At 46.3% G+C, this 20,039-nt stretch overlaps 2 protein-coding genes across 3 annotated transcripts in view; both read left to right on the forward strand.

The window, feature by feature from the left end:
• UBE4A (ubiquitination factor E4A) overlaps positions 1–3,776 on the forward strand; it is a 35,140-nt gene extending 31,364 nt beyond the window's left edge. For both annotated transcript variants that reach the window (XM_062197120.1, XM_062197119.1), the window contains 2 exons: positions 1,432–1,589; positions 3,536–3,776. In XM_062197120.1, the coding sequence (XP_062053104.1) occupies positions 1,432–1,589; positions 3,536–3,665 (288 nt within the window). In that variant the 3' untranslated portion in view covers positions 3,666–3,776. The remainder of the gene's footprint in view (positions 1–1,431; positions 1,590–3,535) is intronic.
• Positions 3,777–8,841: 5,065 nt separating this feature from the next.
• ATP5MG (ATP synthase membrane subunit g) lies at positions 8,842–14,762 on the forward strand. The gene is made up of 3 exons (XM_062197121.1): positions 8,842–8,958; positions 13,186–13,346; positions 14,544–14,762. Exons 1-3 carry the CDS (start codon positions 8,907–8,909, stop codon positions 14,640–14,642), a joined length of 312 nt encoding a protein of 103 aa, XP_062053105.1. The 5' UTR covers positions 8,842–8,906; the 3' UTR covers positions 14,643–14,762.
• The last annotated feature ends 5,277 nt before the right edge of the window (positions 14,763–20,039 follow it).

A 20,039-nucleotide genomic window follows, 5' to 3' on the forward strand; every position in this document is an offset into this window, starting at 1 on the left:
AATCAGCCAATCAAAATTTTTTTGAGAAAAAAAATGATATGGTCTAAGACTCAGACATGCTGCTTTTCACCGTTTCAGGAAGACAAAGAGCATTGTCTTGAGAAATGTAGAAGCCGGTACTGCTTCCAGATCAGTCAATAACTAGAACTAACATTTTCTTATTACTAACACTGTTTTTACCAAGAAAGAACACAAAGTTAAGAAACTTCTACTAGAAGAAGAGAATGTACACATTTACATAGGCCATTTTTACAGAAACTTACGCACAGTAGTATCAGTAGGTTTGAAAATCTAGAATGTTAATCCAAAGGAACTTTTTTAGAATTAAATTCAAGATAGGTAGTTTTCATTCATTGGTTTTTATTTCTCTGTTCTTTGTATCTGCAGTTGGTAGTTGGCTTATACTGGGATATCCATTCAATTTAAAGTTTAAAGTACTGCACTGCCTTCAGCTAATCCCTTTGGTTGGAGTTTGAGAGAACATTAGGAGGAGTGGAAAAGGAAAAAAAGGACACACAAGACTCATGAAAAACCCTCCTTACTGAGAAGTCTTCCCTCATTGAGTTTCTTTTTTATTGCATTGAGCTCCTTCTTGGGCTGGAGCTTAAACAGATCCCTGAGGAACTCGAGTTGTGAAGGAATCAGATGTAGAAGTCAGTTTTAAATTCCTATTCCTGTTTGTACCAAAAATCTGAAACTGGCCGGCGCCGTGGCTCACTAGGCTAATCCTCCGCCTGCGGCGCCGGCACACCAGGTTCTAGTCCCAGTCGGGGTGCTGGTTTCTATCCTGGTCGCTCCTCTTCCAGGCCAGCTCTCTGCTGTGGCCTGGGAGTGCAGTGGAGGATGGCCCAGGTCCTTGGGCCCTGCACCCGCATGGGAGACCAGGAGAAGCACCTGGCTCCTGGCTTTGGATAGGCGCAGTGCGCCGGCTGCAGCAGCCATTGCGGGGTGAACCAACAGAAAAAGGAAGACCTTTCTCTCTGTCTCTCTCTCTCTCCGTCCACTCTGCCTGTCAAAATAAAAAAATTTTAGAAATAAATTTAAAAAACCCTAAAACTGCTTTTTGTCCATGGGCTTACGAGTGACTCTTATTATGCTAGCAGTATCCTCCCACCCCTGCTGACCACCACTCTTCTGAACTGGGCATTTGTAACAGAACTGCTGCCGGAAGAATGTTGGGTCTTTGTGGTATTACTTTTCCTGCCAACACTCAAACCCATTTCCAGTCCAGCCTGAAGTTTCAGATTTGGGGCTGGCTGCTAAATTTGCACCTGAAATATCTACTTTGGCTTTTCTTGAGAAAATAAAGTTAAGCTTTCTCATGATCACTGTCAAGGGTAATTAGTGAGCAGGATTCAGGTGTGGTCGCTGAGGATTCTGAATTGAGCTGCACTGTGAAGTCGCTGAGACTCGTGGGTGTTGTGTGCTCAGTCGCTTGCAGACCTGCAGCAGCAGGAAGAGGAGACCTACGCCGACGCCTGTGACGAGTTCCTGGACCCCATCATGAGCACACTGATGTCGGACCCTGTGGTGCTGCCATCCTCCAGAGTCACCGTGGACCGGTCCACCATCGCCAGACACTTACTGAGGTAGGCCAGTCCCCAAAGCAGCCTTGGGAGCTCAGGGCCATGCTCCTTTACTGTCAGTTTTTTCTCCTTGGTGCCTACTACAGCACTTTGCGCCCACTGAGTGCCCCATACTATTGATTTGTGGATGTGTTGGGTAGGCACTTTGGAGTTAGTTGATTGTTAAGAATTTAAATATTCAAAACATGTTTTATAGTCTGTCAACACGTAGTGGATGTGGACCCAAAATTGTTTTAATTTCATTTTAGTTGTAAAAATATAAGACAAAGTTTTTTTCACTGAAGTTTTATACCATATTCACCATGAGTTACCTCACATTTTGTTGCTCTCATCGTGTTCAGCCATGATAACCCTGAGTTTCCCCCAGCTTGCCTGCTCTTAGACAGCCTGCCCCTGATATCTACAGAAAACAAAGTAATAAATACTGCAGGAACAACGTAACAAATAGTAGCTGATTTACTGCCTGAATAGCCCCTTCACTTTTTTAAGTGCAACATTGATAAAAGTGGGTACTGAGAGACTCTTTCAAATTATATAAGGGGCAAGTGCTTGGCCTAGTGGTTAAGGCACTGGTTGGAACACCTGCATCCCATATTAGAATGCTTGGGTTTAAGTCCCAGCTCCATTCCTGATTCTAGCTTCCTGCTAATGCACACCATTGGAGGTAAAAAGTTCTTGAGTCCCTGGATTGAGTTCCTGGCTGCTGGGTTCGCCAAGTGCAGCCCAGGCTAATACAGGCATTTAGAGAGTGAACCAGCGACAGGAGCTCTGTCTGTTTCTGTTTCTCTCTCTCTCTCTCTGCTTCTCAAAATAATTTTTAATTCTATAAATTGACTCAAATTTAGAGACTTTTTAAATATTGAAAAAAGTGAATTTTCTATCTCATGGTATTTGGTATTAGACATTTGCTACAAACATGATGCTGTGCTAGGAGGTATGTCTTTCCCATTAAGCTGGCCCTGTGGTATAGCAAGTTAAGCCACCACCTGCAAAAGGGAATCCCATATGGGCGCCAGTTCAAGTCCCAGCTGCTCTACTTCCTATCCAGTTCCCTGCTGATGGCCTGGGAAAACAATGGAGGATGGCCCAAGTGCTGGGGCCCCTGCACCCACGAGGGAGACATGGAAGAATCCCCTGGCTCCTGGCTTCAGTCTGGCCCAACCCCTGTCATTACAGCCATTTGGGGAGTGAACCAGCGGATGGAAGACCCCCTTTTTCTTTGTCTCTACCTCTCTCTCTAACTCTGTCTTTCAAATAAATAAAATACATCTTTTTTTTTTTTTTTTTTTTGACAGGCAGAGTGGATAGTGAGAGAGACAGACAGAAAGGTCTTCCTTTTTGCCGTTGGTTCACCCTCCAATGGCCGCTGCGGCCGGCGCATCTCGCTGATCCGAAGCCAGGAGCCAGGAGCTTCTCCTGGTCTCCCATGCAGGTGCAGGGCCCAAGCACTAGGGCCATCCTCCACTGCCTTCCCGGGCCACAGCAGAGAGCTGGCCTGGAAGAGGGACAACCGGGATAGAATCCGGTGCCCCAACCGGGACTAGAACCCAGTGTGCCAGTGCCGCAAGGTGGAGGATTAGCCTGTTAAGCCACGGCGCCGGCCAAAATACATCCTTTTTTTAAAATTTGTATTTTATAGTGGCTATGCCTTAGGGAAATCTAAAAGTTGGCAACATAAGGAGAGCACTTTTAAGCCACTGGAACAAATACCATCTGCATATTGGTGTTGAATAAAGTTTAAGAGACAGAGAAGACAGTAGATTTTTAAAAAATTGAATCATTCCTTTCTCATTCTTTCTAACCCCTAAGTGAACATCTGGCATTTGACTCCATGCTGTAGTGCACTCCTGGCTTCAGTCTCAAAGTGAGGTCCCTAGGTGTTCTATTTTGGGCTTAGGATTTTAAAGTTTATGGAAATAACCTCATTTCCCTTTCTCTCTTTGTTCCAGTGACCAAACAGATCCCTTTAACCGTAGTCCCCTCACCATGGACCAGATCCGGCCAAATACAGAACTAAAGGAAAAAATCCAACGGTGGCTCGCAGAGAGGAAGCAGCAACAAAAGGAGCAGCTTGAATAAATACTGTGAACTAAACAAGCCAGAACCAACCCTGGAGTGCAGATAAACAATTGTTTGTGGTTTCTCTTTCTAGTTCTGTTCCTTTCCTTTTTCTTGTTTTTTTTTTTTTTTTTTTAACTAAATTAGAGAACTGCTGTTGCTCAAATTATGATAATTAAGATTCCTAAGAACTTGACAGTGCTCCCTGGCTTGCAAGAAATTATAATTCTTATAGCATCACCACATTTAGAAGTAATCACTAATTTTCACCTTCTGGTTCTCTCTTCCTATTCTTCCTTTTTCCTTCCCTTGCTTTAAATTATGTTCACTTTACTTAAACTGTCTGCCACCTTACTATTTTTCTTCCAAGTATTGCTCAAATGTTTTTGGTGAGCACTGCTTTTCCATCTAGGAAGTCCCATATTTCAGTGATAGCTGATGTTTTCAGAAACCCTTCAGTTATCCTGTGTGTTTACTAGTTCTCTAGATCTAGACTTAAGCCCTTTTCCTTGGTACAGAATAACTTTTCACATAAAAGCAGATACCTTGATGTTTGTGTAGGCTTTTTGAATAAGGTGGATAGGTGAGATTTTAAAGGAACAAAAGAAGAATCTTACGTAACTTTTGTTGGTAGCTCCCAGTTTTGTCATCTTGTAACACAATGGGATCGTCATCATGGAAAAGTGAGCCTACAGTCTTTTTTATGAAGCTTTATAGGGCAAATTTGCAGTTTAGACACTTCATTCAGAAAAATTCTGGGGTGAAGGAATATATAGGAGGTTGTTGTGCCCATTTTTTTTTCTCCTAGGAAAATCTGTTGCTACAAGAACTAGGCCTGAGTAGAAGAGTTAAGCAACAAACATTGTAACGATGAACAGTGTCATTCTCAGGTACTAATATGGACATTCTGTGTCAGTGTACAGCTGCATACACGATGTTTATACTGGTCTAGTGTAAACTGGGTACAACTTTGTGTTGCCTCTTCCATGTGAGATGTAAGCCGTGTATGGCTGTGCTGACAAATACAGTTCTGAGACTATCAAATGTATATAATTAATGTCTGTCTGGGCTTGTGACCTGACTCCTAAGAGCTGTTTCTAACACAGCTTTAGGTCATCAATGAACAAAATAGGAATTTGAGCAAAATTTTTTGTGCAAACCCTTTTAAATACCCACTTTAACCTGAGTAATTGGGAAAGGGACGGATCTTTTACAGGTTGAGCCTGAGCGCCCTACTCATACTGCAGCTTAACGTGCTGAGTGAGGCATAGAACATCTCTATTACTATCCCTCTCTGCCCAAAGATAGCACAAGTGACAAAAAAAGGGGGGTATGATCTAGAAACAGGTGTCGTTGTTTCCTGTAGAGGACACTATGTGGCCTCTTAAGTAAGGTGAGAATAGTTTTATGATGTTCTAACACACATTGCTGCCAGCTGTCCTTGGTTTCTTTTTGTCAGTATCAGCTAAGGAATCTCAAATCCGAGAAGACCTCCCACCTTGGATATAAGTAGACATTGCATATTGCTGTGCTTATAAATGAAAGAAGGAAGTTTAGGATACATCTGTAAATGCCTGAATTTAAGATCAATTTAGTGTGTGCCCTGGGTCTTTGAGGCATGGGTTGACAGGATTGAAATGAGCTTCATTTCATATTTATTATCCTCCTTCACCTGAGAATGAACTGGGTCTGGAATCAGCTTCTTTCCACTGGCCAACCTAGTAAGATGGCTTCACTTTAAAAAGAAGGGAGGAGGGCAGAGTTTTGCAGAAAATGGGCACAAAACCTGAGAAGGCAGCTGGGTCCAGCAGCATTTGGTCAGCAGTCTCTGTGCTGCCTCGAGTGTCTGTATTATACTTCTGTATTTAGCCTCCAAGACTATGAGCCTTTCCTGGCATTTGTTTTAAAGCTCTTTTCCTGAAACTGTATGAATGGCTGTGGCACCACGAATGCTGCTATCTTTACTCTCATCACAAAGGCAGGTGTGTAGCTTAAGGCCACCACTGGTGAAGAAACCAAGTGTCCTCTGTGCCTTTTTTCTTTCTGTGAAGTAACTTAAGGATATCCAAAAATGAGCCTTGAAAAAATTCCCATCTTGGTACAATGTGTATTGCACTCGGAAAAGCTTCCGAGGCGTTCCATCTGAAACTCGGAAGCAGCGCTGAATCTGCGAGTGAGACTTCCTGACATGCCCAGTGTGCTGGCTTTGCAGGAGGACAATAGGATAAAGGAAGATTCCTGAGCCAGCTCTGGTACTGCTCATAACTTACCAAGAGGCTAATACTAAACTTGGAAAATTATTGAAGTAGGATTTATCAATCTGAGTTTTGTTTTTGTTTTCTTAAGTACAGTTGTTAAGGGATGTGTGAAAACTGAAGGAAGCTTTAAAGGGTTTCGAAGGTGCCAGTTGCTGTGTGGTGTCACACTCTTAGAAAGGCTTCATTACTTTATTTGATGCTGGTTGCTAAGCAGCCATTGCACAGAGCATAAGCCTGCTGGGTGCCTTGACAAGCCAGAGGCTGATGCTGCACGGCGGTTGTCATGTGAGGAAATAATGTACATGCTCTAATCGCTAAACAGGAAAAGAACCTAGAAACCAAGAAGAGGAAGATCAAAACAACGAAAAGGTTGATTGAAATAAAACTTGATCAACATAAATGTATTTTGAAACATTCCAGGAAGGTTACTTGTCAAACTTGCCTGGGGGTGTTTGTTCAAAACTTGTATTTAATAAAAGAACCATCTGACTTACAACCTTTGTTATCATTTTCTTGAAGTATTGAAAGCTAGTGGCAGTTTTAGAAATCCCTCTGAAAATGGCCATTTCTGGCTTTGACTTTTTGTTGGGCAGGCAGTTTCATGTGTGTGACCTGGCTGAATTGGTCTGCCCTATCAGGTAGGCCTCTGGAGGGGACCCTGGGATCAAGTCCCTTTTCCCATCACTTTTCTTCTTTATCTGGCCCGAACTCCAGATCTTTTAATAATCTGCTATCACGTTCCCCTTTCTTGCCCCTTGTTTTATACCCCTGCCATGCAAGACCTCAGCTTACTCCAGCCACTCACCTCTGCTCCAGTGTCCAAGCTGCAGGCTGCTGTTGTATTAACAACAACACAGTTTTTAGCACGGTGCCCAGCAGTCTTTCCATGTGTCCTTAACTCCAGCAGCTATCCCAAGCCTTGACCTCTATCCTCCGATTCTCCTGCCCTCTCCTCTCGCTTCACAGTGGAATGGCATTGCCTTCTGCTTCACCAGGCAAACAGACAAGGGCCTCTGCTTTCAGCCTTTTCCGCCATCACCCCCTGTGTGGGAAAGGCTCCACCCTGCTCCCCTCCTCAGGGCTCTTGTCAACTCTCTTCTCTACCTTCAGTTTCTCCCAGTTTCCACCTTCCCCTTTGGTTGTCTGATTGGCATTCCTTACAGCCGTGTTCCTTCACAGATTCGCTTTGGCTCCTGGCCTCACTTTTGGAAATTTCTCTAGCTAATGTCAAAGATTTCTACGTTGCTAAATTAACTTTCCCATCTTTAATTTGGCTTCTTAGCATGTAGGGCAGTTGAATCACTCCCTTGTTGAAAAATGCTCTTGGTTGCTTGATATCCCCCGCCTTTTTTTTTTCCTCTTATGACTTATTTACTTGAAAGGGAGTTAGAGGCCGGCGCCGCAGCTCAATAGGCTAATTCTCCACCTGCAGCGCTGGCACACCGGGTTCTAGTCTCGGTTGGGGCACCGGATTCTGTCCCAGTCGCTCCTCTTCCAGTCCAGCTCTCTGCTGTGGCCCGGGAGTGCAGTGGAGGATGGCCCAGGTCCTTGGGCCCTGCACCCGCATGGGAGACCAGGAAGAAGCACCTTGCTCCTGGCTTCAGATCAGCACGGTGCACTGGCCACAGCATGCTGGCCACAGTGGCCATTAGGGGGTGAACCAACGGAAAAGGAAGCCCTTTCTCTCTGTCTCTCTCTCACTGTCCACTCTGCCTGTCAAAAAAAAAAAAAAAAAGAAAGGGAGTTAGAGAAAGACAAGACAGATGTGCCATCCACAGATTCACTCCCCAAATGGCGGCAACTGGCAAAGACTGGGCCAGGCCAAAGCCAGGAGACAGGAATTCCATCGTGATCTCCTAGCAGCAGGTGGCCAAGTACTTTGGCCATCTGCTGCTGCTTTCCCGGGTGCATTGGCAGGATCAGAAGTGGAGCAGCCAGGCCTCCAATAGCTGACACTCATCAGGGGACGCCAGCGTTGCAGGCTGTACCCCAACCTGCTGGGCCACAACGAGGGCCCCTCTTGATGCAACTTCTAATATTTCTTTCCAACTCTGAGCCTTCCACGAGTTTTACTTCTGCCCAGGCTTCCCCAAAATACATTACTTATAGTTCTGTTCTCATCACATGCCACTTCTCTACATCCTATTTTCTTCCAGTCAGATTAAACGACCCTTTCGGTCAGTGGTCCTCCCAGATCAGCACCACACACAACCTGACACCGACGTCTGCTCTTCAGACCCCAACTCTGCCACTCCCCGGCTCTGGCCAATTACCAGCCCGCCTCCGTGGGGACAGGAGACCTAACGCACCAGCTTTCTCTGAATCCCAAAACGTCTAGCATACTGGACGACTTTGTCCCTCACATCTGCAAGGCTCCTGTGGGGAACCGGGGATGGGGTTCCAACCCCGACACAGAACTCGGAGCAGACAGGGATTCGGAAAATCAGCTCAAGAAGAGCCATCAGCTAAACACGGCGACTTAGGGCTGCTGTGGCGCCTTCTCAGTCCCCGAGGTTACGTGCTTGTCCCTGGACCCTCTCTCTGCTTCTAAAACAACCGTGTTGGACCACGAGAATTTCAGCGATGCCTTCCAGCGCGGGCTTCGGCTCCCTCAGAAAACCTCCGGAACAGTGCTACGCAAAAAACCGGCGGTCGGCGCCAAGAAAACGCTGGGGGCCCAGCGCGCATGCGCATTTCCCGACCGCGCCGGCCTTCCGGGCCCCCGCGCGTGGCTGCCCCAAGATATGCCTGTTTTTCTGCGGGATCCGGTTGTTTTGCACGTACACGCTAACTTCATCTTTTCACAGACACTTTCTCCCCCGTGACTGAACAAAATAAGTGGGCTGACTGTATTCCGCGAAGATGGTGGGACCTCTAAATATCGTGAGTTCAGGCGCGGAGAGAGGCGACCTGACCTTGGAAATGGGACGGGGTCCTGCAGCGGGTCCTTCCGGGGGTGACATTCAGCCGGCTGTGGCGGCGACGGACTTTGCAGCCCAGAACCATGGCCCAGTTTGTCCGTAACCTCGCGGAGAAGGCCCCGGCGCTGGTGAACGGTGAGCTCAGTGTGAGACTGCCCTTCGAGCAGGGCCACGGGCCACGGGGAGGAAGCGGGCCGCGATGACCCGGAGGGCCCGCGGGGGCCGCGCCGGCCAAGGGTCGCAGGCGGCAGGAGGCCGCAGGCTGGCGACTCTGGTCAGCCTCCCGCTCGCCTCGCCTGCGCCGTGGGGTCTCATTGCAACCTAGAAGTTCCCAGTCCTAACCAGGGCGGTGGGGAGAGGCCGGGAGCCCGGCAGCTGCCGCCAGGACTCCCCCTTAGGTCTCCAGAGCAGGAATGTGGAGGGGAGCTAGGTAAGGGAGGGGCGGGTGACGTGTGGAAGCCCATGAATTCGGCCTCTCCGGTGGCCTGGTTCTCGGCGGAGTATGTGGAAGTCTACGGGAATGTTCAAGAGTGGGTGAGGTCTCCCATGTTGGCTCTTTTCTGTCTTGGCCAGGTTCTGAGGTTCCGCTTTAACCCGAGGGAAATGTTCGGTGACACTGGGCTTTGTGGCTGAGTACCCGCGCCCGGGTGGGCAAGGAAAGGGGTTTCTGTAAACAGTGGTCTTTGTTGTTACAGATTAGCATTCCTGGGGTTTTTCTCAGCCGGAGCCTGCTGATACTGCTGCTGGTTCTGTGCACACACACACACACACACACACCCCAGCCCACCAGTGTTGGGAAGGTCTCGCAGCGCCGAGTACCGTAAACACTGGTATATTTTTCCCTCCTGTGGAACCCGCCGCCTACTCGGGAGACGCGTTACACATTTTTCCCAAGGATTTTAGGTTTGCAACTTTTGACTTTACTAAGATCATCCAGGTGTCTGGTATAAAGCTCTACAGTTTTTCATAAACAAAAAGCAACAAAGAGGAGGCGTCAGTCTTCGGACCTGGTGGTTGATGTGAGGCGTATTTTTACTATTTCAAGGGGGCTTTCATAGCGTGGCCCTCACATACCTGAGGGGGTACCAGATGAGGAATTGCAAGTCCTAATGATTCCCTCGAACAAGAACAAAGTCGCTTTTGTAATGAAGTCTGTAAGCCCATTCCTTAGTGCTGAAATAACTGAAAGGTAAGTTGTTACTCCTGGGGCAGCTACCTGAGTGATGGTTTGAGCCCCTGCTGCTCCCCTGCAGATCCAACTCCCTGCTGACTCGCCTGGGAAAGCAGTGGCTAATGGCCCAAGTACCTGGGTTCCTGCCACCCAGGTGGGAGACCCTGGTGGACTTCCAGGCTCCTGGCTGTGGCCTGGCCCAGACCTGACTGTTAGAGCCGTTTGGAAGTGAACTGGCAGATGGAAGATCTCTCTCCTTCCCTGTGTCTCCCTCCCCCCTCCCCTTGCTCTGCCTTTCCAGTAAATAAATCGTTAACAAAGAATGGTTATTCTTCCAAAAGTTACTGTTATTCTCTCAGAAAGAAGGACTTGACCAGGGCCGCACTGTTAACATGGAAATCTATTTTGCTTTGTGACATAGGTCTGTATTAAATGTGAACGTTAAATATTTAATAGAAATTATTGACTGTATCTGTTAACATGCCAGGGGACAAAGAAGGTTAAGGAAATGCAAAGAGTTGTCAGTAGACTTCTTCAGAGACGCCAGAGTTGGATTTTCCCCCTAACGAAATTCTAGACTTTGTTTGGACTTAACCTTTTTGTTTTTTTCTCCCATTAATCTGTTTCCGTTCCAGAATTCAAACCTGGGTACCTCATTCACTTGCATTTAGCTGTCACGTTTACTCATCTCTAATCTGTGGCAGTTTTCCAGCCTGTCCTTGTCTTCATGACCTTGACCATCTTGAGATGTCCATCTAGGTATCTGCTGGGATATCTTTAAAAATGTTCCTCAGTCTGACCTTCTCTGGGGTTTTTCTCATGAGTAGTCTGTAGCTGTGCGTTTTAGAAAGGACACTGAAGAGATGACGTGGCCCGACCACATATTGGGAGGTGGATGATAGCCACGTGATGCGACATCATTAGTGATACAAGCTTCATATCTCAGAGACCTAGTGTTGCGTTGCAGCCTTGGCCCTTGGGAGCTCTTGCCGGTTGGAACCTCTACCCCTTTAACGTGCCTCCTTAATTTTTGGTGCTACAAAATGCTTCAGACTCATCTTGTGTTTTCCCTGCCCTGGTCTGGAATTAATCAGCCACTTCCCCAAGGAGCCCTCGTTCCTTTTATTGGAGAATGGAATTTAGAAACTAAGACCTGAGTATGCCAAGTTTGTTCCTTGCTATTTAAAATAACACTGCTTTTAGGCTCTCAATGAATAGGGATACAGATGCCTGTCTGTATAGGAGGTGTGTGTGCCAGTCATTCTATCACAGGTATACATGTATACACATAATTATCCATCTGTGTGTATACTAAGCTAAATATGAGTTCACTGGGCGATCTCCAGTTCTAAAACCGTGGGGTTTATTTATCTTTTTCCTTGCTAGTCTCTTACTTCCTGCTCCTTCAGTGGAAAACTGGCTCTACCACCTACCTTTGATTTACTTACTTTTGCTCATCCCTGTATACATATCAAGCAGTTTCAGACTTGGTAACCTGTACACCCCGAGGAAAAAAAGAACCAACTAGTATTTGTGTGCAGTGTACTGATTTTTTTTTTTTTTAGTGATGTGTTGATAATTTAAAGACAGTTAATATGTACTTTCTCATTGTCCTGTGTTACAGGCATTGGTAGCTGTATTGAGAACAGTCTCTTAGGGCTTTGGGTCTCCTTAGAGATTTACCCATGTCCCCAAATAGAGATGAGAGACAGAATGATTCTAAGATTAATGAAATACCTAAATACAGGCAGTTAATAATAGGAAGGGGGGGGGGCATCAAGAGACTTGAATAATCCACCCTTGAATTAATAGACACTTTATGCATGTTCATGCATTCATGGTTTTTGTTTTGGGGGGCTTGTTTGTTTGAAAGATATTTTTACTGAGAGAGACAGAGAGAGGTCTTCATCTGCTGGTTCACTTCTCAAATGGCTGCAATGGCTGGAGTTAGGCCGATCTGAAGCCAGGAGCCTCCTCCTGGTCTCCCACGTGGGTGCAGAGGCCCAAGCACTTGGGCCATCTTCCACTACTTTCTCAGGCTGTGGCAGAGAGCTGGATTGGAAGCAGAGCAGCCAGGACTTGAACCAGTGTCCATATGGGTGCCAGCACAGCAGGTGGCAGCTTTTACCTACTATACTACAGCGCCAGCCCCTTGTTTTGCTTTTTTAAGATTTACCTCTGAAAAGCAGGATGAGAGAGAGTCTTTATTCCACTGGTTCACTCCCCAGATAGTTGTAACAGCCAGGCCTGGGCCAGGCTGAAGCCAGAGGCCAGAAACTTCATCGGGTCTGCCACAAAGGTGGTGAGGGCCCAAGTACTCAGACCATCATGCACTGCTTTCCCAGGTGTCTTAGCAGAAAGCTGGGCCAGAAGTGAAGCATCCCGACTCTGTGTTGCCATCGCAAGGTGCAGCTTAACCCACTAAGCCACAATGCCAGCCACCATGTTACTTTTACTCTATTTCTTGATGAAGTCACTGTCATAGACACATTTATCTGCCATTTATTAAGGATTTTCTTCTGGAAATAGTAAATTCCTTGAGGAATTTCCACTCAGTAATAGATGCTGCTCTTAACGATACATGTAGGTTTTACTTTTAATTGTGGCGCTTTTCAAAGAGGAACAGTTGTGCTTCAGGAGGAAGCTTTAACCCAACACATACTGATGAGGATACCAAAACTAGGTGCTGATAGTCACAATTCCATCCGAATTTGTAGCCAGCATTGTGATGTTTTTATCTTATCTTCAGGTTGCCGTTCTACACAGCTCCTTTCCCCTTCTACACCTCTTCCCTCCCAACTTTCTGCTCTCTACCGACACGGTGTGAATGAATTGCTGCGGGGTTCTTGTTTTTGCATCCATATTCTGGTCACTTTACAGTTAACTAGAGTAGCCATTCGTAAGTAAAGTGACAGTACTGGCAGGCCACTAGTGAAGTCTTGGCATAATTGGATGTGCTTAGCGCTTCCGGCCTGATTGAACGCCCTGTGACACAGGTGTTCTGCATCTTTAAAAGCCTCTTGTTACCAGGGAGCAGCTTTGACTTTTCACACCGGGTGCACATTTGGTGCGAGCTGTGAATGAATGTGATGCATGAATAAATATTTGTGTCCAGCCCACACATCTGCTTCTTTTGGTCTCTAGTGAGTTCATCCTGGTTTTGTTTTGTTTTGTTTTGTTTTGTTTTCCAGCTGCTGTGACTTACTCGAAGCCTCGATTGGCCACATTTTGGCACTACGCCAAGGTTGAGCTGGTTCCTCCAACCCCTGCTGAGATCCCTACAGCTATTCAAAGCCTGAAAAAAATAGTCCACAGTGCTCAGACTGGTAGCTTCAAACAGCTCACAGTTAAGGTAACCATGGGCTAAATGAAAACGTATGTGCCTAACAGAAAGTGTGTTCCCTTGGGAGTTTTCTGATTGTTTTGATTACTATATGCATTTTCCAGTGACACTGAATCCAGCATAATGAGAGATAATCTCTTCTTGACTGCTGAGGAAGAGACTCGGTTTTCTAATTTTGCCATCCTGGGTCGAAATAATTGGGCTATTTTATGCCTCCGTTTCCTAGTTGTCTTATACCATAGCACGAAAATAAGCCTCTTTCTGCTCTGACTTTAGCAGTGTAGTCAAGTCAGACAGCTCACTTTGCTGGAGCTGTGTTTTTATTCTTCTGTAGTCCCCTTCAGCCAAAAGATCTCAAACTGTATCACCGTCAGAAAGTTAAAGGACAAAAAATACCAAAACTGGGGTTATTGAATTTCATGAGGATAAAATCTGAAGACTAAGGATTGGTGCATGGTTTTTATGTTTACTTAGTGCAAGTACAGGATACAAAAAGTCTAATAAGTTCTGGTCTAATTTGGAAGGGAAAATCTACTCCCAGAAGTGCTAAAAGAAGGCCTACAATAAATAAATGCATACATACATAGAAAAAGGCCTGATTTTGTTGCAGAAAGATCTTTTTTCAACTAGAATTTCAATATTCTAAATTGTGCTTACATGAGATAATGCTTCCTGGAATCATATGTGTATTTTTCTGTTTTAAGGGCAGCAACATGTCAACCACTGAGAACTTGGAAAGAGTTAAGCTAAATTATAAATGGATAAAAATTATGTTGAAAGGGGAAGATAGTGCCCTGCATCTTTCAACAGATTTTCCTTGGCCAGACAAAACTGCCTATACTGACTTGGCCTCCCTACAGCCATCCTTTCATACGAAGTCCTGTCTAACTCTGTCAGCTAGTTCCAGGATGTGGGTTGTTTTAGGGCCTATAAAGTGTCTCATAAACTATAATGAAAGGGTTAAGTCAGTTCAGGGCTTTAAAGAATGCTTTGAAAGAATTTATAAGCGCTGGACTACTTACCTTACAAAATTGAAAGTTAAAAGTATTCTCAGCAGTTGAACAGAGTTAACTTTAGTAAATTTTGACTGACTGCAACTGCCCTCTGGTTTTGAATAGCATCTCTGTCACTTAATCCTGGAAAAGAATAATCTTACATAGAGAAGAAGAAAAGGGGCCCTTAAGCATTGTACTTCTTGTTTTTCAGGAAGCTGTGCTGAATGGCTTGGTGGCCACTGAGGTGTGGATGTGGTTTTATATCGGAGAGATCATAGGCAAGCGTGGCATCGTGGGCTATAATGTTTAAAGACCAGTGTTCGACATCGGATTGTATTTGATTTATTATTTGAGTGGTTTTGGACCATGTGTGTTGAGACTGTTATCTGAACAAAATATGTCAAAAATAAATGTTTCTCTCAGATGCTAATGGAAAGTCTGAATTTCTCCTAACATTAAATCGAGTTATTTTGCTTTGATACATTAATATAACTCCAAATGCATATCTGATTAGCTGAAATTGGAAAGAATATGTGTGAATCTGTGAAACTTGATATATGAATTTATGGGGATAACATTTCAGTTTGGAAGCTTGCAATATATGATATTTCAGGTTTTTTCCAATAAAGTCAGAGAAGGGCATTCAGAAAAATCAAAATTTGATATAGGTAAGACCCCTTAACAACAACCATGTAAATGTTGGGATGCTTCATGTCAAATTGAAAATCATCCCCCCGAGAGAGTAGCAGAGTGGTGTTCTGTGAATGTGTGTCTGTAACATCTTCACCAGCAGGAACTGTAGATGAGCGCCATGATCTACATTTTACGTCTCATTTTGGTGTTTTATTAACCTACCTAATTTACCTATCTTTGTAAAAATAAAATAGCCTGGAGCTATTTAAACAGGGCTATAACTGCGTGTCATCCGTCGATCTGAATTGTTAGGTCCTGAAATAAATGGAAGTGTTTAATTCCAGTCTGTCTTGCTGAAACTCTTTTGAGGATAAAGGAGACTGATCATTCACTTTTTTTTTTTTTTTTTTACAGGCAGAGTAGATAGACAGAGAGAAAGGTCTTCCTTTTTGCCGTTGGTTCACCCTCCAATGGCCGCTGCAGCCAGCGCATCTTGCTGATCCGAAGCCAGGAGCCAGGTGCTTCTCCTGGTCTCCCATGGGGTGCAGGGCCCAAGGACCTGGGCCATCCTCCACTGCACTCCCGGGCCACAGCAGAGAGCTGGCCTGGAAGAGGGGCAACCGGGACAGAATCTGCCGTCCCGACCAGGACTAGAACCCGGTGTGCCGGCGCCGCAAGGCGTAGGATTAACCTGTTAAGCCACGGTGCTGGCCATGATCATTCACTTTTCCTGAGAATCTTAGAATCCTTGGCTGGGTTATTGGTACTTTTTTTTTTTTTTTTTTTGAGAGGTAGAGTTACAAATAGAGGGAGAGACTGAAAGAGAGCTCTGAGCTCTTCTATCCGCTGGTTCACTCCCCAAATGGCAGCAAATGGCCAGAGCTGCACGGATCGGAAGCCAAGAGCCAGGAACTCCTGGGTCTCCCGTGTGGGTACAGGAGTCCAAGCACTTAGGCCATCTTCTACTGCTCTCCCAGGCCATAGCAGAGAGCTGAATCGGAAGAAGAGCAGCCAGGACTAGAATCAGCGCCTATATGGGATGCCAGCACTTCAAGCAGAGGATTAACCTACTGTGCCACAGTGCTGGCCCCTCCATTGACACTCCTAGCTTCAACAAAACATGTAGCCATGATAAACCAAGATGGTCTGGTGCCTTTTGATTGTAAATGTACTATAACAAAATATAGTATTAATCCTTGAATAAGTTTGAACCTTTATCGGTCCCAAATTTACCTTGTACATTTATATAATACTGCTGCTTTATTTTGTTATTTAAGAAACAGACAAAAAGATTTCCATCTGCCGGTTCACTCTTCAAATGCCTGCAGTGGCCAGGATGGGGCTGGGCTTCAGCGGGACCTGGAAACTCAGTCCCAGTCTCCCAGATGAAAGGAAGAACATAGTTACTGGGCCAGAGCCAGGAACTGAGCCTAGGAACCTGCTGCAGGATGCCCGCTTCAGCCCTGCTGCTCTACTGTAATAGAGGGCCCAGCTTTTCTTTTCTTTTTCTTTTTTTTTTTTGACAGGCAGAGTGGACAATGAGAGAGAGACAGAGAGGAAAGCACTTCCTTTTGCCGTTGGTTCACCCTCCAATGGCCACCGCAGCCGGCACGCTGCAGCCGGCACACCGCACTGATCCGAAGCCAGGAGCCAGGTGCTTCTCCTGGTCTCCCATGGGGTGCAGGGCCCAAGCACTTGGGCCATCCTCCACTGCACTCCGGGCCACAGCAGAGAGCTGGCCTGGAAGAGGGGCAACCGGGACTAGAACCCAGTGTGCCGGCGCCGCAGGCGGAGGATTAGCCTAGTGAGCTGTGGCACCGGCCAGGTCCAGCTTCTCTAATTGGCAAGGAAGTCTCCCAGAGACTGCTGCTCTTCTGAAACAAAGTAATGCCCAACTTACTGCTTCTGCAATACATACAAGTGATCAAAACTGGAGCTACACCTTTTCAAGAAGTTGTTCTGTAACTTAAAAACATGAGTAGAGGGCCGGTGCCGCAGCTCAATAGGCTAATTCTCCGCCTGTGGCGCTGGCACACTGGGTTCTAGTCCCGGTCGGGGTGCCAAATTCTGTCCCGGTTGCCCCTCTTCCAGGCCAGCTCTCTGCTGTGGCCCAGGAGTGCAGTGGAGGATGGCCCAAGTGCTTGGGCCCTGCACCCGCGTGGGAGACCAGGAGAAGCACCTGGCTCCTGGCTTCAGATCTGTGCAGCGCACCGGCCTTTGGCCACTGGGGAGTGAACCAACGGCAAAAAGGAAGACCTTTCTCTCTGTCTCTCTCACTGTCCACTCTGCCTGTCAAAAAAAATGAGTAGCATCACTGCAAAGATATTGGCTTCTCTGATAATGGTGATCTGTATGAGTCTCTCATACAATTCATGAATATTAAAACTAAGCAGAAGAAAGAAAGGTGTGAGGTTAGACTGCACTAGCTAGAACCTGTGGAAGAATATGTGATGTGAGTTTTGTAAACCACATTAGTCACACCAGAAAGTGCTACAATAAACATTTACTACTCACCTGACTGCTACTTCCTCCTTTGCCATACAACACGTGTCTGGTCTTCCGTGTGGCTAGTAGTGCATGTACAGAATTTTCTTAGGTTAAAATAGCAGTGGGCTGCATGAAGTGGCCACTTGACTTCACCAGGCTTGTTTCTGCCGGGCCAACTCCAAATGGCCTGTTTCCTAGCAGAGAACTGAGGAGGCCATCTTTCACTGAATTCCAGGGTGCCAGTGTTTGCCATTGGCTCCGTCGATAAAAGTCAGATGTCTCTTGTGCACCTCAGTTCCTATTCACTGTGGTAGAAACATGAACAAGACTGTCGGCGGCTTCACAGAGCTTTGTCTTGTGAGACAGGTCATTGCACAGTTGCCGTTATGTGAGGAGGGCTGTACTGAAGGAGGAGGCTAACCCAGACTTGAGAAGGAGATGGTCAGGAGAGGTAACACCTAAAGTAAAGAGTAGTGACCAGAAAGACAGGCAAGGTACATCAGGCTGACAGCACAGCCTGGGCGAAACCTGTTCACTCAGGAAATGGTTGGCACGAGGGAGATCCTGAAAGAACCTAAGTGTGGCTGGATCCCTGAGTAGAGAACCGTGAGACGACACCGGCAAAGTCAGAAACACAGCGCCTGATCCTGAGGTGCCTTTTCCACCATGTCAAGGGTTGAGCCGTCTTACAGCCAGCAAGTGGAAACCCATTGAAAGGTTTTGACAAGGTCCTCCAACAGTTTGCCTAGTCTAACATCAGTCAAGTCCGTGTAACAGGTGCTAGGATGGAAACGTGCACAGGGTGCAGGTTAGTGCATATGGTACTGCATTCTTCTCAGGTGAAAGTACAGACACTCTAGAAGGCATCATAAGGAGAGGGAAGATTACACTTGCTAACGTCCAAGTGAGTGAGAATGATCAGTCACTATGGTCCAAGGGTGTGATCTATGGAAGTAAGTTCTAGGGTGGGCGTTGTGGTGCCTTGGGTAAGCAGCCACTTGGGACGCACACATCCCATAGTGAAGTGCCTGGGTTTGAGTCCCACCTCCACTTCTGATTCAGCTCTCTGCTAATGCTGTCCTGGGAGGCAGCAAGTGATTGGCTTAGGCATTTGGGTCCCTGCCACCTACGTAGGAGAACCGTATGGAGTTCCTGGCCCATGGCTTCCACCTGGCCCAGCCCCAGATCTTGCAGGCATTTCAGAAATGAATTGCCGGATGGAAGATCTCTCTCCCTCCTTCCCCACCTTGCTTACTGTGCCTGTCAAGTAAGTGAAAATAAATAAAAGTACGTTACTCAACAGAAATGTCAACAGTGAAGATTTGTTGAGCTTTCCTCACTTGCAGACCAATATGAAACTCCACTTGCACGTTCAGTCTTCTGTACATCTCAGCATTGCTCTCCTCGGAGCAAGGTTTCGCCTTTCTTTTCCAGTCATCTCCTAGCACTTGTGAGTGTGTCTTCTGCCCAGATTTCCAAGAATAACTCAATATGTTTTAAAATATTCTGTGTGTGTATAGCAATTTACGTTTTCAGAGCACTTGCTCTATCTCACTTAGCCTGCAGCTGGTAGGAATGATCTACCCATTTAATAAGTTGAAAACTGAGCAGCAGAAACATGAAGTGCCTTGGCCGGGGTCCCATCAGTAACAAGTGGTGGAAGCACACGCTGGGCCCAGGTAATGATCACGTGCTGTGTTCTGTGCCCTGCTGTCACCCATCACCACCTTGCACACCTCCCTGCTTCGAATTTCCATGGTTCATTCAGCACTAATAGTCTCAGTCCTGCTTTGCACTACTCTCAAGTTATTTGAGATTTATTGTCCTTCCAGATGTCAGCCTCCCTAATTTTATGTAAGGTGATGCACAGCTTTGTAGGACTCTTTGATGCTGTTTCCTAATCAGTGTGGTTTTTATTTACCAGGACATAAATGGTATGCTTGTGATCACTGTTGTGGGGAATACTGTAGCAGTTTCACCAGAGATAACACATTAGAGAACTTAACACTAGACCTGCTTATCAAACAGAGGCCCTGATACTAATACTGGTACGGCAGGTTAAGCCACTGCCTGGGGCACCCTCATCCCACAATGGAGTGCTGGTTCGAGTCCTGGCTATTCCGTTTCAGATCCGGCTTCCTGCTAATGCACTTGGGAAGGCAACAGATGGTGGTTCAAGTACTTAGGCATTACAACCACCCACATGAGAGGCTCAGGTGGAGTTCCAGGCTCCTGGCTTTGGCCCAGCCCTAGCTATTGTGGCCATTTTTGGAGTGAAACAGCAGATGGAAGATATTCTCTCTCACTCTCCTTTCAAGTAGATGAAAAACTAATAAAAATGGGGCTGGTGCCGTGGTTCAGCGGGTTAACGCCCTGGTCTGAAGTGCTGGCATCCCATATGGGCACCGGTTCTAGTCCCGGCTGCTCCTCTTCCAATCCAGCTCTCTGCTATGGCCTGGGATAGCAGTAGAAGATGGCCCAAGTCCTTGGGCCCATACACCCATGTGGGAGACCCAGAAGAAGTTCCTGGCTTCAGATTGGCACAGCTCCGGCCATTGCAGCCATCTGGGGAGTGAACCAGCGGATA

The sequence above is a fragment of the Lepus europaeus genome, chromosome 7, assembly GCF_033115175.1.
Source record: "Lepus europaeus isolate LE1 chromosome 7, mLepTim1.pri, whole genome shotgun sequence".
Lineage (NCBI taxonomy): Eukaryota > Metazoa > Chordata > Mammalia > Lagomorpha > Leporidae > Lepus > Lepus europaeus.

Coding starts and splice junctions, on each gene's coding strand:
- ATP5MG (XM_062197121.1), top strand. CDS start 8,907: ATGGCCCAGTTTGTCCGTAACCTCGCGGAGAAGGCCCCGGCGCTGGTG. Junction 8,959..13,185: donor GGCCCCGGCGCTGGTGAACG/GTGAGCTCAGTG, acceptor TTTGTTTTCCAG/CTGCTGTGACTTACTCGAAG. Junction 13,347..14,543: donor TCAAACAGCTCACAGTTAAG/GTAACCATGGGC, acceptor CTTGTTTTTCAG/GAAGCTGTGCTGAATGGCTT.